General features: G+C 41.1%; 1 protein-coding gene across 3 annotated transcripts in view; it reads right to left on the bottom strand.

Annotated features, from left to right (window-relative positions):
* Positions 1-15,705, bottom strand: part of LYST (lysosomal trafficking regulator) — a 79,412-nt gene that overhangs the window by 48,021 nt on the left and 15,686 nt on the right. For all 3 annotated transcript variants that reach the window (XM_082214946.1, XM_082214944.1, XM_082214945.1), the window contains exons 7-16: positions 14,745-14,906; positions 12,754-12,910; positions 11,293-11,519; positions 10,172-10,238; positions 8,722-8,831; positions 7,321-7,744; positions 3,943-4,084; positions 2,533-2,706; positions 1,227-1,387; positions 21-211 (exon numbers count right to left, since the gene is read on the bottom strand). In XM_082214946.1, coding sequence (XP_082071072.1) covers positions 21-211; positions 1,227-1,387; positions 2,533-2,706; positions 3,943-4,084; positions 7,321-7,744; positions 8,722-8,831; positions 10,172-10,238; positions 11,293-11,519; positions 12,754-12,910; positions 14,745-14,906 — 1,815 coding nt within the window. The remainder of the gene's footprint in view (positions 1-20; positions 212-1,226; positions 1,388-2,532; positions 2,707-3,942; positions 4,085-7,320; positions 7,745-8,721; positions 8,832-10,171; positions 10,239-11,292; positions 11,520-12,753; positions 12,911-14,744; positions 14,907-15,705) is intronic.

Raw genomic sequence — 15,705 nt, 5'->3', positions numbered from 1 at the left:
TACTAGGATTACAAACTTACCGTTAAAGGTCCAGTGTCCACTTCTCTCTTTGTCATTAGGAGTTCTTTGATTTGTTCACATTGCAGAATTTCTTTATCTATGTATTTGGTATAATCACTTATTGTTTTGCCATATTTGCAAGGCATTACAGAGGTAAAGTCTGGTCCACAAGAATAAAGATAAAATGCTTCTTCTGGCCCAATTTTTGCACCTACAAAAACAAAAACATGTGTTTCAATATATGCTGCCTCATGTACAATAAATAATACTTCTATTGTAGTTCACCTACATCTTAGTTCATAAGTGATAGACAGGTCCCCATAGGTTTGGTTCTCATATTACACTGCACATGTGGATGACATGCCTGCATCTGCGTTCAAAGAAGCAAAGCAAGATGTGAAGCCACAGGAAATCCCATGGCATGCAATGTGCAAATATGTATCTTCACGGATCACTGGATTTGCAGTGGCCAAAATTCATGAGCCACCGGCTAATATACTTTATTACTTCTATGGAACAAGACCTGAATGTGTGGTATCTGTCACAAGGCAAGAACAAGCCGAACAACACAGTCTAAGTTGCACACTACTTCAACGATGGTGCTAAAGTTAAAAACAGACCTATTCCAATTTACATCCCCAAGAATCTTTCAAGGTGGCTTAATAAAAAGTCTTCCATAATATCAGGAACTGAAACAATGTGGTTTCCATGTGGCACCACAATGACTCAGACAGTGCTCATGCCCTCACACGCGATCTTCCCCCAGCAACGCTCTTTGAGTCACCTTTTGGCAGCCACCTTCCAGAAAGCAGCAGTGTTATTTATTTTAGTAGGAAGACTTATATCCTGCCTTCAAGGCAGCTCTTATTGAAAAAAACAATGTTTAAAGGAGCAAAACATATGAAAAAAGGAAACAAAAGGAGACCAGGATTGCAGCTAAAGTGTCACAGAAATACAGAATTCTAGTCGCTGGAAACTACAGGAAGGAGAGTGTTTGTTATGCTTGCAGGTTTCCTACAGGCCTCAGGCTGCCAACTATGAGACCAGGAGGCTGGATTAGATGGGCCATTGATCTAGCAGGCTCTTCTTTTGTTTTAATTGTCTTTTTTTTAGGTATAAGAACTATGGCACGGCACTAATAAAGTTTTAAAAACCTCTTTCATATCTGGTACCAGTTTAGTACAAGATAACCAGCAACACATAAGGGCAAAAACAAACAAACTTACCATTGAAGAGCAGCAGATTTCCCAGGTCCCATCTTCCAGCCAACTGCAAATACTCATCTTGGGATGATGTATAATGGCCAGTCATACAGAAGGTTTTGTTGCTGTCAGAAGATAAGCTTGTTTTCCTCGGGAGGGTATAATCTAAACTAATTTCGGGTTTTCTAAGAAAAAGAAGAAAGCTTTAGTATATCCTGAACAATTTCAATTGAATAGCGAGAGTGATTAAAGGGCTTATAATAGGTAATCTCACTTCTTCTGTGATAATTAAATTGAAAGCTGTGTAAAATAAAATTGAAGCCATCTCCTACAATTGGCTCCACACCCCTACAGGGTGCTTCAGATACCCTGACAGTGCTTCAAATATACCTGCTGCACCTATCATTCCTAGATCACCAGATGGCTGATAGCACTCATCTGGGCCCACAGCCTCAATCTCTGCAGTAACCATTCCTGCTGCTACCCTACCCTGGTTCAAGCAACCAATTAATATAGAGCTTCCTCACACCAGGCCCAGCAAATACTGAGGATGTTCTTTCGTAGACCAACAGGAACATCTCTCACTGAAGCAGACCAAAGAACCACAGAAAAGCAAATGGACATAAATGTATCAGTCATGTGTCTGATATATTAAGAATAAAGACTATAATGCATACTTCAAGGGGGAAACAATAATATATAAATCCACTTAACAGTGAGACTAGAGAGATGCAAGATCTTTAGGGCAGGTGCTTGAAGAAGGTTATTTAACATCCTCTTCTTCCCCATGCAACTTTACTGGTAAGGCCATGTCAACAGTCAAGCCTGCTCTCTGCTGCTGCAGCTGCAAGCAAGCAAGTGCACCTGTATTCTGACTTCACCACTTCCTTCCCACTTGCCCTAGAACAGGTTCTCACTGCCAGTTCTACACTGCCACCTCCACCTTCCAGGCCTGCCTGCCGCTAACTCTTTCATACAGTATTAGCCGAGTACGAATCTTGGTGCATTTTAACACCGCCTTGTTTATATGAAAGTGCCACTTATAAATATTTAATAAAATTAATAAAAACAATCACAACAATTTCATTGGCATTTATGGTTGCAAGTGGAGCTTTAATTAGGATGGCAAGTCGTACAAAGAGCTCATTTAAGGATACTGAAGGATTCCAGCAGCAAGAGTTTAACAGAAACAGAAGGGTAAGCAACCACTCCATTATTTCAGCTGTGAGCATTTCCATATTTCATCACGTTCCAATTTAGAGAGAAGGCAAATGCCTCTAGAGCTTCTTTAATGATAATAGTTCTATCATTTACCACATTGGGGAATTACCTCTGACCAGAAATCCATAAGGACAGTGTTCCATGGATGTTTTTCTTGCTTTCTGGCTGTTGCTGGTATGTCAGTGCCATATGCTGCCACGTGCCTACAAGGAATGTGTTCTCAGGTGTTTCCGCTTGTGCTAGTAGCCCAGCTTTCATTTCATCGTTTGGGTCCATACACATACTATGAAAATAGGAGAATATGCCAGTCTGTCATCCTTTTAAATTGCGGTATGTTTTTTTTAAATTTATGCATAAAATACTACTCTGGAACACTATGTCTGTTGGGTTTCCAATACATACAGACTTTGCCATGTTTTTCATTGCTTTTATAGACTGAACCAAGAGATGTCAGTTTGTTAGTGACAAAAATACTATCTGCCGCTCATTTTCTAGGTTTCTGCCTACAACTAATTGGGGCATTTCCCCCCTTTTTCTGTAACAGTTCTTTGAAGCTTGGATCCTCTCCTTCTCCACTATACCCCCCCCCTTTAGTTATTACTGTTTAAACAACAGTGCTCCAGTTCATGGCCATCTCCTCATCATTACCCTGTGACAGGATGATCAGAGATGACCTAAATGTTCTCCTGGGTTGCTTTTCACTTCAAGAACCAGAACTGTTGGCACAACCTTCCCGCCTGCATTATTATGGATGCTTGAAACTGTTCACAGCTATTCTTTTATCCCTCTGCTGCAGTGTAATTTTTCAGCCAGTTTATTGTCTACCCTGCTTTTTTTTTTAAACACAAGAAAATATTCAAAGCAACTCAGAGCACTTTTTTCTGTTTCATTCCTCTTTATCAGGATACTACACGGCCCAACTATGCCTTCAGTAATAAGGTAAATTAATCCTTTTTTCCCCTAATGTTCGCTTTTGTAAGTCTTGAAAATCTTATTTATCACACTGTACAGATTTCTTCTCCAACTAGGCTCCGGGAAATACAATTGCCAGCATGATATTACCAATTAAAACTGATCTAAAACAGACGATGGGTAAAAATCATCTGACCCATTTTATGCATCTCATTCCCTGAGCTCCAAGCAGCAACAAGACTGACTGCAGTTAGTTAAAAATAAATAAGAATCATTGCTAAGAATTCTATGATCTCCTGATAACATAGCACAGGCAACCCACCATTTATGCAGTTCAATATGTACATGACTGTGCACACATGAATCACACTGAACCCCAAAACATCACAAAAAGGGGTGGAATGGGGTGTTTGCAGGCTTCTTCAATGGGGATTCAAATATACATTATTTAATTGACGGGTGTGGTAACTCAGAACATAACCCCCGTGAAAATGGGTGGTTGCCTGTATTGTGCTTAAAATTCCCTGAATGGGACCCTACATTAAACCTACTAGAACAGAAGAAGAAATAATGCATTTGTCAGTGTGTACAAACAAGTTTACAGTACCGAAATGTGAAACTTCCAGTGTTCACATTCGCCCACACTTGGATCATCAATGCTTTGGACCCCAGTGAAAATATATGAAGGCAACCATCTTCAAGAAGTTTGTCTCCTAAATTGAGGTGATCAATTCCAGCTTTGCTTTCTTCTAGAAAAACGGTTAAATCAGGTACATAGTTAAAACAATGGATGCTGACAAGCGCAACTGCTTTGCATTCTATAAAGTATAAATATGTAGCTAGCATTCCATAACATGGTTGAAACTAGAGTCCTAGCTGGATTTGAAATATACATCGCAGGCATGCCCAAATTTCCTGTCCATTTTGTTTCCTTTTTGCATTTCCTAGAGTGAGGAAAACCCACTGATAAATTTATAGCTAGCTAAGAATGGTGAATTGCCTGCAGTTTTTCATATGCAAAACACCCTTGAGCTTTTCTTGCAAATTGTATGTCATTAACACTATTAATGGAACAGGTTTAAGGATTTAGATTTGCTGGACAGAGTGCCTGAAGAACTATGGATGGAGGCTAGTAACATTATACAGGAGGCAGCAACTAAAACCATCCCAATGAAAAGGAAATGCAAGAAAGCAAAGTGGCTGTCCAACGAGGCCTTACAAATAGCGGGGGAGAGAAGGCAAGCAAAATCATAGAATCATAGAGTTGGAATAGTCCACAAGGGCCATCGAGTCCAACCCCCTGCTAAGCAGGAAACACCATCAGAGCACTCCTGACATATGGTTGTCAAGCCTCTGCTTAAAGACCTCCAATGCGAAGGAGATAGTGAAAGATACAGGAAATTGAATGCAGATTTCTAAAGAATAGCAAGGAGAGACAAGAAGGCCTTCTTAAATGAGCAATGCAAAGAAATAGAGGAAAACAACAGAATGGGAAAAACCAGAGATCTGCCCAAGAAAATCAGAAATATGAAAGGAACATTTCGTACAAAGATTACCACAATAAAGGACAAAAGTGGTAGGGACCTAACAGAAGCAGAAGACATCAAGAAGAGGTGGCAAGAATACACAGAGGAATTATACCAGAAAGATATGGATGTCTCGTACACCCCAGGTAGTGTGGTTGCTGACCTTGAGCCAGACATCCTGGAGTGAAGTTAAATGGGCATTAGAAAGCACTGCAAATAACAAGGCCAGTGGAAGTGATGGTATTCCAGCTGAACTATTTAATATTTTAAAAGATGATGCTGTTAAGGTGCTACACTCAATATGCCAGCAAGTTCGGAAAACTCAGCAGTGGCCAGAGGATTGGAGAAGACCAGTCTACGTCCCAATCCCAAAGAAGGGCAGTGCCAAAGAATGCTCCAACTACCGCACAATTGCACTCATTTCACACGCTAGCAAGGTTATGCTTAAAATTCTACAAGGAAGGCTTAAGCAGTATGTGGACCGAGAACTCCCAGAAGTGCAAGCTGGATTTAGAAGAGGCAGAGGAACCAGAGACTAAATTGCAAACATGTGCTGGATTATGGAGAAAGCTAGAGAGTTCCAGAAAGACATCTACTTCTGCTTCATTGACTATGCAAAAGCCTTTGACTGTGTCGACCACAGCAAACTATGGCAAGTTCTTAAAGAAATGGGAGTGCCTGATCACCGCATCTGTCTCCTGAGAAATCTCTATGTGGGACAAGAAGCTACAGTTAGAACTGGCTATGGAACAACTGATTGGTTCAAAATTGGGAAAGGAGTACGACAAGGCTGTATATTGTCTCCCTGCTTATTTAACTTATATGCAGAATTCATCATGCGAAAGGCTGGGCTGGATGAATCCGAAGCCGGAATTAAGATTGCTGGAAGAAATATCAACAACCTCAGATATGCAGATGACACAACCTTGATGGCAGAAAGTGAGGAGGAATTAAAGAACCTTTTATTGAGGGTGAAAGAGGAGAGCGCAAAATATGGTCTGAAGCTCAACATCAAAAAAACAAAGATCATGGCCACTGGTCCCATCACCTCCTGGCAAATAGAAGGGGAAGAAATGGAGGCAGTAAGAGATTTTCCTTTCTTGGGTTCCATGATCACTGCAGATGGTGACAGCAGTCACGAAATTAAAAGACGCCTGCTTCTTGGGAGAAAAGCAATGACAAACCTACACAGCTTCTTAAAAAGTAGAGACATCACCTTGCCAACAAAGGTCTGTATAGTAAAAGCTATGGTTTTCCCAGTAGTGATGTATGGAAGTGAGAGCTGGACCATAAAGAAGGCTGATCGCCGAAGAATTGATGCTTTTGAAATATGGTGCTGGAGGAGACTCTTGAGAGTCCCATGGACTGCAAGAACAAAAAACCTCTCCATTCTGAAGGAAATCAGCCCTGAGTGCTCACTGGAAGGACAGATCGTGAAGCTGAGGCTCCAATACTTTGGCCACCTCATGAGAAGAGAAGACTCCCTGGAAAAGACCCTGATGTTGGGAAAGATGGAGGGCACAAGGAGAAGGGGACGACAGAGGATGAGATGGTTGGATGGTGTTCTTGAAGCTACCAGCATGAGTTTGATCAAACTGCGGGAGGCAGTGGAGGACAGAAGTGCCTGGCGTGCTCTGGTCCATGGGGTCACGAAGTCGGACACGACTAAACAACAACAACACCACTATTAATGCAGGAGACAATTGAGAATGGAAAAACAGAAGCATGCATCCCAGCCAAGGTAGATTTGCATGCATATTAGAAACCCATTTAGAAAGCGGGGAGAGGGAAGCAGATTTAAGTATCAAGCCTCTGGTGAAAATGACTAAAGAGCCTGCTGATCTGTGGTACTAAGACATGGAAATATGTTAAAACCTTCAACTTAAACTAGGATCTGGAAAGTATCAAGCAAATAATACAGTTGTAAGCAAATGGCTTATTGTGTGACTTATGATTCACGCATACTAAGAAAACTTCAAGAGCCAACTATTTATAGCAGGGGTAAGCAAACCCCCAGGATCCCTTCCAACTCTACAATTCTATGATTCTATGAAATTCCAAACTCCTATGTTTCAGTGGAATAAAAATATGCATGGTATGTTGGCTTTTGCAATAATTCTCTTTACTCGAATTGTCATATTCTTGTACTCCATTGATTCTTGCTTTGTTGAAAAGTGTTTTTTTATCCTATTATATTTAAAAATAAATAAATAAAAGTATTTTTAAAAATACACAATACTGTGATTTGGAGCTCCTTACAGAACAGCAATGTGTAATGTTTATCTATAGCTGGAATCTTTCAACTCAAAAAAGCTCTCTTTGGAATCAATGTTCTTTCATCTGAATGTGTGGCACTATATGCAGCTAGAAGAATGACCTGATTTTTATACACACACACTCTCCCTCTCTCTATATATCTTTACAGATTCAGTTTTATTGTATTACAGAATATGACTTACCCATGTCATCAAAACTGCTGTCGTGTGAAATCAGTGATTTGCTCCTCCTTTTCATTCTTTTTGCTTTCTCTAAAGAAATATCTACTTCATGAATGCGTTCCGTACAAAACCACAACGAGATGCTGAAACCTTCAGACATATGCGGCCAACAGTTTTGCCCAACCAGAGGCAAATGGATTGGAGCAACATGCCAAGAAGAAAGTAGATGGTGAGGCAAGCTCTCCCCCTCTGCTTCCTTCTTGGTCTGTGCAAACTTTGCTCGTCTTAGTAGTCCTATGGTTTTGCTGCCAAAACTAAGAGTTGGTTTTTGCGAAGGGCTACTTCCTGAATTTGGTATTTGATGCAAAGGAAATGAGATATGATGTAAGGGCCTCATCTCGGTATTTGTCTCCAAAATCTTCAGAATTCCTTTGAGCAACGTGCTCTAAAAGAAATGAAAATAAGACAGGAACTATGTAACTGTTCATTGCTATATACCCTAAACTGCAAGAATGAACAGTTTCAATTAGCTCACTTTAAAGAAACTGATGCAGCTCAAAAAGTTGTTTTGAGACAACTAATATTCAGTTTCCTCAAAGGTGAATTTCTCCATCCCCTTGATCATTTTGGTTGACCCTTTTCTGACCTTTTCCAACTTTACAATATCCTTCTACAAGTAACTTGTAACTAATGCACCTTGAACATGTGCTGCTTCAACTTTACACAGTTGAAGGTCACCTGGTTGAAATTACATGAATTAAATCCATGGAAGCCAGAGAGCTTAAAAACTCTTTTCGCCCAGGTTTTTCCCAGTGCAGAAATAACTTTTAAGCTCTGACTTGCTTGTGGGTAGGGGTGGTAAGACCCGTTTAGTGTGCCGGCTCCAGAAGGTAAGATTGTTTGGGTAGCAGCAGCTAATAGGAATTAGTTTGAGTATATGTGTTTTTGTGTATATGTGCCACCCCCAGAAGGCCACCCCTGTGCAAGACACTAGTTACCTGTAATGACAATGTGTCTAGTTGCAGCAAGGATTGCCAACCCCCTGCCCATGGGGGGCAGGGCCTTCAATTGTGGCTCTTAATATTTTTTTGGAATTGAGGGGGAGGGATCTAAGAGCAGGGCAGAGGGTTGCTGGACCCGGAAAGGCACATCCCACAGCATTCTTATTGGTTTGGAAGGCTGTTGGAGAGGAGGAGAGATGTGGCAGGAATGGCTTTCCCTCTCGGCTATTGGCCCATCCTGCTTGTTTGCTCGCTTGCTGCCTGCCAGCCATGTGTATCTGGCACTTGCTTCACCCACACTATGTGATTAGGGGGCTGACATACCACTTCACTCTGAAAATGCTAAATAAAAACAAAATAGCTACTATATCAACATTGGCAGCGTACTTCAAAGTACTTCATTTCATTCTAAAAAATTTACCGTAGATGGAGTTTTTTCCAAAAAGATTCTTAAAAGAAGACTCAGCTCTTCTGAACAGGTTTTTGAGCTCATCAGAGACACCAGCAGATCCACCAGCACCTGCTGACATGCTAAAAAGCAACAGCATCATTCATTTTAAAATGTTATCAAAACTACCAAAGTTATTAGAATAAGCAGCTAGAATCCAAGAAGTCACCCGGTCAACCCCTCTCCCCATCCTGATAGCAGTTCTTGCATTGCTGGGTAATATTTCTCCTAAAACACAGGAAAACATCAAGAACAACCACTGATCCTGCACAGAATTGTCACCAGAAAAAGACTGAAAAACCCTGATATGCAGCTCTTACAGGCTGGTATATAAGCATTTCAACAACATAAAATAGTTTTGCTACTAACATTTCTATCCCATTGTATACTGGGAAAACCTCAAAGTGCCTTGTCCCCAGGAGCAGGAGGGTCTCTGAGGTAGATGATAGCCTGATTAATACTTATCTAGGTTAAACAATGCAACAGCACTAAAATGGTACCTCGGGTTAAGTACTTAATTCATTCCAGAGGTCCGTTCTTAACCTGAAACTGTTCTTAACCTGAAGCACCACTTTAGCTAATGGGGCCTCCTGCTGCTGCTGCGCCTCCAGAGCACGATTTCTGTTCTCATCCTGAAGCAAAGTTCTTAACCCGAGGTAATATTTCTGGGTTAGCGGAGTCTGTAACCTGAAGCGTATGTAACCTGAAGCGTATGTAACCCGAGGTAGCACTGTATATACTATCAGACTACCTCTCAAAGCAAACTAGAATCAAAACATTTGCACAGTGGAATTAAAGCAACAACAAAAATTCCTAGGAAGAAAAATAGAAACTTTCCAATGGTATGAAGAGCTACTAAAATTCTAAGCCACATTATTTAGGTACATAACATGATACTTAACAATTGCCCCTGTGACTCAAGACAGGCTGTCACCAAACTCTTCATACCACTGTTTAGTGGATACATACTATGAAGTCAAGATTATAATGACGTAATATTCACTTACTCCATTATTCTTAGTTTAAATCTATGTCCTAAGAAGAAGACATTTCTGGCAGAAGACATTGTCAACCAAAAATCTTGAGACCCAAAACATAAATTGACTTAGGGCTATTGCCCCACCGTGGCTATACTTCTTTCTTTAAACCGAGAAGCATTCAATCTTACAATTTTCTGGAATTCATTTGAAGAGGAGTTTGGATTTGATATCCCGCCTTTCACTCCCTTTAAGGAGTCTCAAAGCGGCTAACATTCTCCTTTCCCTTCCTCCCCCACAACAAACACTCTGTGATACTCATTGGGGCCAGTATGAACGTAATGCTAAACTCATGGCTCAGTGAGACCTGTAAATTTACAGTTAAGAGTACCTGCCCAAGTGAGAAGTACCCAAAAAGGTAAAGACTGCTTTTATTTATAACTCACCATGAAAATCGGAATCTGTCTGTGTCAATATGTGGAGGAACCCTACCAAGAGACTCTTCACAGCTCCCTAGAAATAAAATAAAAAATTATATACTGAACAATCATCTTGAATTAGCAAAATGCCTGCCAAGTGATAGGGAAGTGTGTCCTTAGAAAATGGGCTTCAGCTTAGTGGTTGGCTGAGTACTAGTCCCAACCTCCTTCTAAGCTGGCTTTGCCTGACCTTGTCCTGTCCCCTCAGACTTCCTCTCCCAGTTGATTACCTCAACTGCAGAGTTACCTCAGTGCTCTTACTCTTTGCCTTCACTTGAAGACCATCCTAACGACATTAAGATGACTACCAAATAGAGAACAGATATATGGGAATGTGGCCTACAGATGCACTAGTGCTTAATGAACTGCACAATGAACAGATCTTGTTTTTGTTTTCTTCAAGCCTTGGAGATTGTGTCTGCGCCCTTAAGTCCAGCACTCTTACAGCATTTCCAGAAAAGAGACATTCTGGTTGTTGCTCACCTCTGCTGTTGTTCTCGCCCACACTTACTCTAAACCCTATGCTTCTAGGCCAGGGGTGCCCCAACTTTTTTTCAAAGAGGGCCAGATTTGATGAAGTGAACATACAATTTTACCCCAAAGTTGTTGAGCTTTTTTTAAAGGATTTTACCCCAGGACATATACTGCCACAGGGGCCAGATTAAATCAACAGGCAGGCCGGATTAGGCCCCTGAAACGGACTTTGGACATGCCTGTTCTAGGCCAACTGAGAATGGTATTCTCTGCCTCTTTTGCTAGTGTGAGGCAAGCTGATTCATGCGCATTCAAATAGGTCTGAGCTGGGATGTGATTTGGTGAAATGATTACTGCCATTGGAACACTGATGGCTCTCCTAAAACAGAGGAAAGCAATGGGGAGGGGGCAGGTAAGAAAATAGGGATCACGCGCTTGAAAGGTTCCTTGAATTGTCTATGACCTTCCCAACTTTCTATCCCACCTACACTGGCCAAGTAATTCAGGGACAGATGAGCAGAGACTTGTGAATGTGTGGGACCCTGTTGTAGAACTACTGTATATCAGATATGTATACTATATATGTGCAAGGTCATAGAATTGGCGTCACTTACCTGCTGCATAAGTAACATTGCATTTTTTCCCTTCAGCCTGATTGCTTTCAAGAAGCTCTGGAAAACATGTGTAAGGACATCTAGGCTTGGGTTGCTAGCAGAGAGTAAATGCAATTCCAACATACAGATTTCAGGATATATTAATTCCCCTTGAATGAGGGTTTCTGCTGTGTCACTGGCAAAACTGGAATAGCCGAAACATCCTTTATCTTTCTTAATGTCTGTTCCTAGAAAGGAAGGAGCATGGTTATCTGCTGAAATTCAGCTACTCTCTGCCCTATCTACCTACCTATTTTGTGGAGCTTTGCCCCTACTGCCCAACTTTTAATTAACAAGGATCTGGTGTGGTTATCAGACAACCGGGGTCTTTTTAAGCATACAATTATCATGCAGAAATGCACAAAGTAAACCATGCATGTTCATATACTAAGGGACTCATCGGGCAGTGGGTTGCAGATTGACAAGCATATACACTACAATAATCCATTTTTTAAATCTTTCTATTTACTGATGTGCTTATGCCTCACCACCACTACTGCATGCCGACACTTTTGTGCCATCCTGCTTAAGGAAAATCATAACCTACAAAGCGCCTGCTTTATAAAAGGTTGAGCTGTACACTGAAAGCTTCAAATACAGTACCACTATCAATTAAAAAATAATAATAAATTACAGGTCCCATGAGCAAAATAAAACAAGAGTTATAACTTGTCTACTCATTTCACAAGTTTATAAGAAATCTGGAACCAGAGGAATACAGCAGCAGCAACTGCTGTGATTCAGTAGTAATATTTTTAAATTTTGCAGATCCTAGGCAATGCTGCCAACATGCTCCTCCTTTCCAGACTCAGGCAAGCAGACTACAAAACATGAGTGAAAATAAGCAGCAAATGTGACTTTAAGATGACAGCCAGCCAAAAACCAGTACAGATTCATCTGTACAAGTTGTCAGAACAAATAAGCCTACGGGGTTCCAGTATTCTTACATCGTGGTAACCATATTTAATGGTTTACCATGAGTGTGACAATCTCACCCGCTTTGTTCTTTCCTGCTACTATACTGGAGAAAGAAACACGACCACTGGCTTAGTGTTAACGTTTGAACTGGAGATGATGATCAATAGCCAAAGTTTGTACTTGGCTTGCTGATAGTGGTTTGGAGTGAAACAAACCACAATGCCCAGTAGAGACATAATGCTAATACTGTACAGGAATTGTGGTCCATTTCCCCATGCACTGAAGTGGAGGAGCAGAGATCAGAACAATCATGGTAAACTGTTAACTATGTTTTACCATGACATGTGAACTGGACCACTGTATTTAAAGATTCACCATCAAACCATGATTCAACCACCAGAGCTGGAAAACTACTATGCACACATGTGAATGCTGCTGGAATGTAAACCAAGATGTATCTGAGAAAACCATGGGTGCATCACATGAAATTAAGTTCAGACTTACCTTCATCCTTGCTTTCACTGTCATCAGGATTGCTTTCACTGTCTGCATCATAGCCTTCTTCTTCAGCAAAAAATGTAAAGCCACAGCACTGGGATTCTTCAGCTTCTTCAGATATATCACCAGCCTGAGGTGCAGGTTCCTTTTCAGACTGCTGGATCTGTGACATGCATATTTTATATGTTTAAGCTCATCCGTTAAAAACCTGCAGAAGATTCTGGGCTTCATAGAATATTTGACCACAGTCAAGTATTTTCAAATAGACAAGATTTGACACATCCATTACTTCAATTGTTATGGATTCTAGCTGTTCTGTCATTTTGGCACTTGGAATACTGTTTAACTGTTGTGCAGAGTGTAGAAGTTACATACAAGAGCAGAAAGAACAAGACGGACCATGAAGTTATCCAAAGAAGTTCCAAGAAAACTGCATTCAGCAAATAAACTAGATACACAAAACCCCAATGTCTTCATGTTCAAGTCCACATAGACATCCTGGCTCACAACTTATGAAGCTCCCTCACTTGCCCACTTTCTTGAAGTCAACAGAAGACAGACCTTCCAGCTGTCCTCAAATTCTGCTTTTCAGAACTTCCAAAACAAATTAGGGGAGTGGGAAGAAGAAGAAGAAGAAGAAGAAGAAGAAGAAGAAGAAGAAGAAGAAGTTGTTGAGAGCTGAATCTCTCCAGACAGCTTCAGGGCAATTTAAAACCACAACAATAGAAGCTCAGCTATAATGCACACCACAGATTAGAAAAGATAGCACCAAGTTCAAGAAGATGTCAGCATGGCTAATGAGCAGAGACAAGGAATCTATTTAAGACAATGAGGCTTCCTTCAGAAAATGGATGCCTTGTGCTCAAATGAGAAAGGAACAGAAGAAAAAGGAAAAGAAACTTGCACAAAAAAGGTGACTGGAGTAACTTCCCTTTGAGGAAAGATTACAATATTTGCGGCTTTTCTATTTACAAAAAAAGTGAGTAAGGGGGGACATGGTGAAGGTGTCTATAATAACGCATGTTGTAGAGAAAGTGGATAAAGAGATATTTTACTTCCTCACTAATACCCAGGGCCATCAAATGAAGATGAAGGTTGGAAGATTCAAGATAAATAGCACATAGCTAAACTACGGAATTATGGGACGCTGGTGGCACTGTGGGTTAAACCACAGCGCCTAAGACTTGCTGAGTCCCGTTGCTCAGTCCCTGCTCCTGCCAACCTAGCAGTTCGAAAGCATGTCAAAGTGCAAGTAGATAAATAGGTACCGCTCCAGCGGGAAGGTAAACGGCGTTTCCGTGCACTGCTCTGGTTCCCCAGAAGCGACTTAGTCATGCTGGCCACATGACCCAGAAGCTGTATGCCGGCTCCCTCGGCCAATAAAGGGAGATGAGCGCCGCAACCCCAGAGTCGGTCACGACTGGACCTAATGGTCAGGGGTCCCTTTATCCTTTACTTAAACTACAGAATTCTGTAGTGATGGTTACCATCTTAGATTACTTTAAAGGGGGATTTGTAAAATTCACAGAAGATAAGGCTCTAAGCCATGATGGCTATGGGCCACCTCCAGTATCAGAATGCCAATGGTGGGAGAAAACAGCAATAGCCCTTGTCTCCTGCATGTGAGCTTCCTATTGCCGCCTTCTTAATCATTGTGGGAAAGCAAAATGCTGGACTTGATAGGCCTTTGTCCTGATTGAGCAGGGCTGTTCTTACGTTAGTCCCTATATTTTCCATGCCCAGAGGTTTGATACAGAAGAAGGCAACTCCTTTATTCTTATGCCCATCAAGTCACTCCTTCGCTATGCCCTATGAGAGATTTTTCTAATTCTGACCCATCTGCTATCTGAACTATTTGTAAAGAGCCTACTGTTTCTGAAGACTGATGGTACAAATATAACATTTATTAATGTTCCGTAACATATAATGAGAACATAAATTAGGCTATCAGACAAGCAAGCAGGCAATACAAAACATGCATTTTTATCTAATTATACCTTTTCTTTCTTCTCTTCAGAATGATCAAGATCAGCAAAATAGGTTCCCAAAGCAACTCGAAGCAAAGAATCAAATAAAGGCTTCACCAAGTCAGTCTCCATTATTCTAGATTTTGTAAGATGGTCCCGCATTTCAAGTAATATATCTTCTGCACACACATTCTACATTCAAGTAGGGGGTAAATATGCTTACAAGCTTGTCCTGGTTAAATAAAATGGTACTAAAAGCAATTATAGTTTCTTCACTATTTAAATTCCTGGCCTTCTCACAATTGCCAACATCACAACATCAAGAACTAAGCATATTTGTTTTGAAGGCCTTCTTTGTTTTGTTTTTACAACCAAGCAGTATATAAATTTTATGAAATTAATAAATAATGTGCTTTTTGCATGTTATACATGGTATATAGATCACTATGATTTCCTCTGAACAGTTCTAATTTATCAGTAGATTTCATACAATATATATTTGGTTAATAATAATAATAATAGCAATAAATTTATTATTTCTACCCTGCCCATCTGACTGGGTTGCCCCAGTCACTCTGGGTAGCTTCCAGCATATACAGGGTGAGTCTTTTAAAAGAGGCCCAGTGGAACATGTGTACGGGGCCTCTTTTAAAGGACTCTTTATAAATACATAGTAAAACATTATACATGGTTCGAAAACCTACCGTATTTTTCGCCCCATAGGACGCACTTTTTCCCTTCCAAAAATGAAGGGGAAATGTGTGTGCGTCCTATGGGGCGAATGCAGGCTTTTGCTGAAGCTATCCGCAAGCCTTGGGAGCCCGGCGGGAACCCGTTCTGGGGGCTGGGGAAGCTCGGGCTCCCCCCGCCCCGCAGGCTCCAGGAGCAATGGTGAGGTTGCGCAACCTCCCCATTGCTCCCGGACCCCCAGCCCCGAGGCTAAAAACCAAGCCAGGACAGCTAGCAGGATCCATCCCGCTCGCTGTCATGG

Source organism: Podarcis vaucheri (assembly GCF_965113315.1).
Source record: "Podarcis vaucheri genome assembly, chromosome: 3".
Classification (NCBI taxonomy): Eukaryota; Metazoa; Chordata; class Lepidosauria; order Squamata; family Lacertidae; genus Podarcis; species Podarcis vaucheri.
Note: the sequence above shows the minus strand (reverse complement) of the source record. Positions and strands in the feature narration are given on the sequence as shown.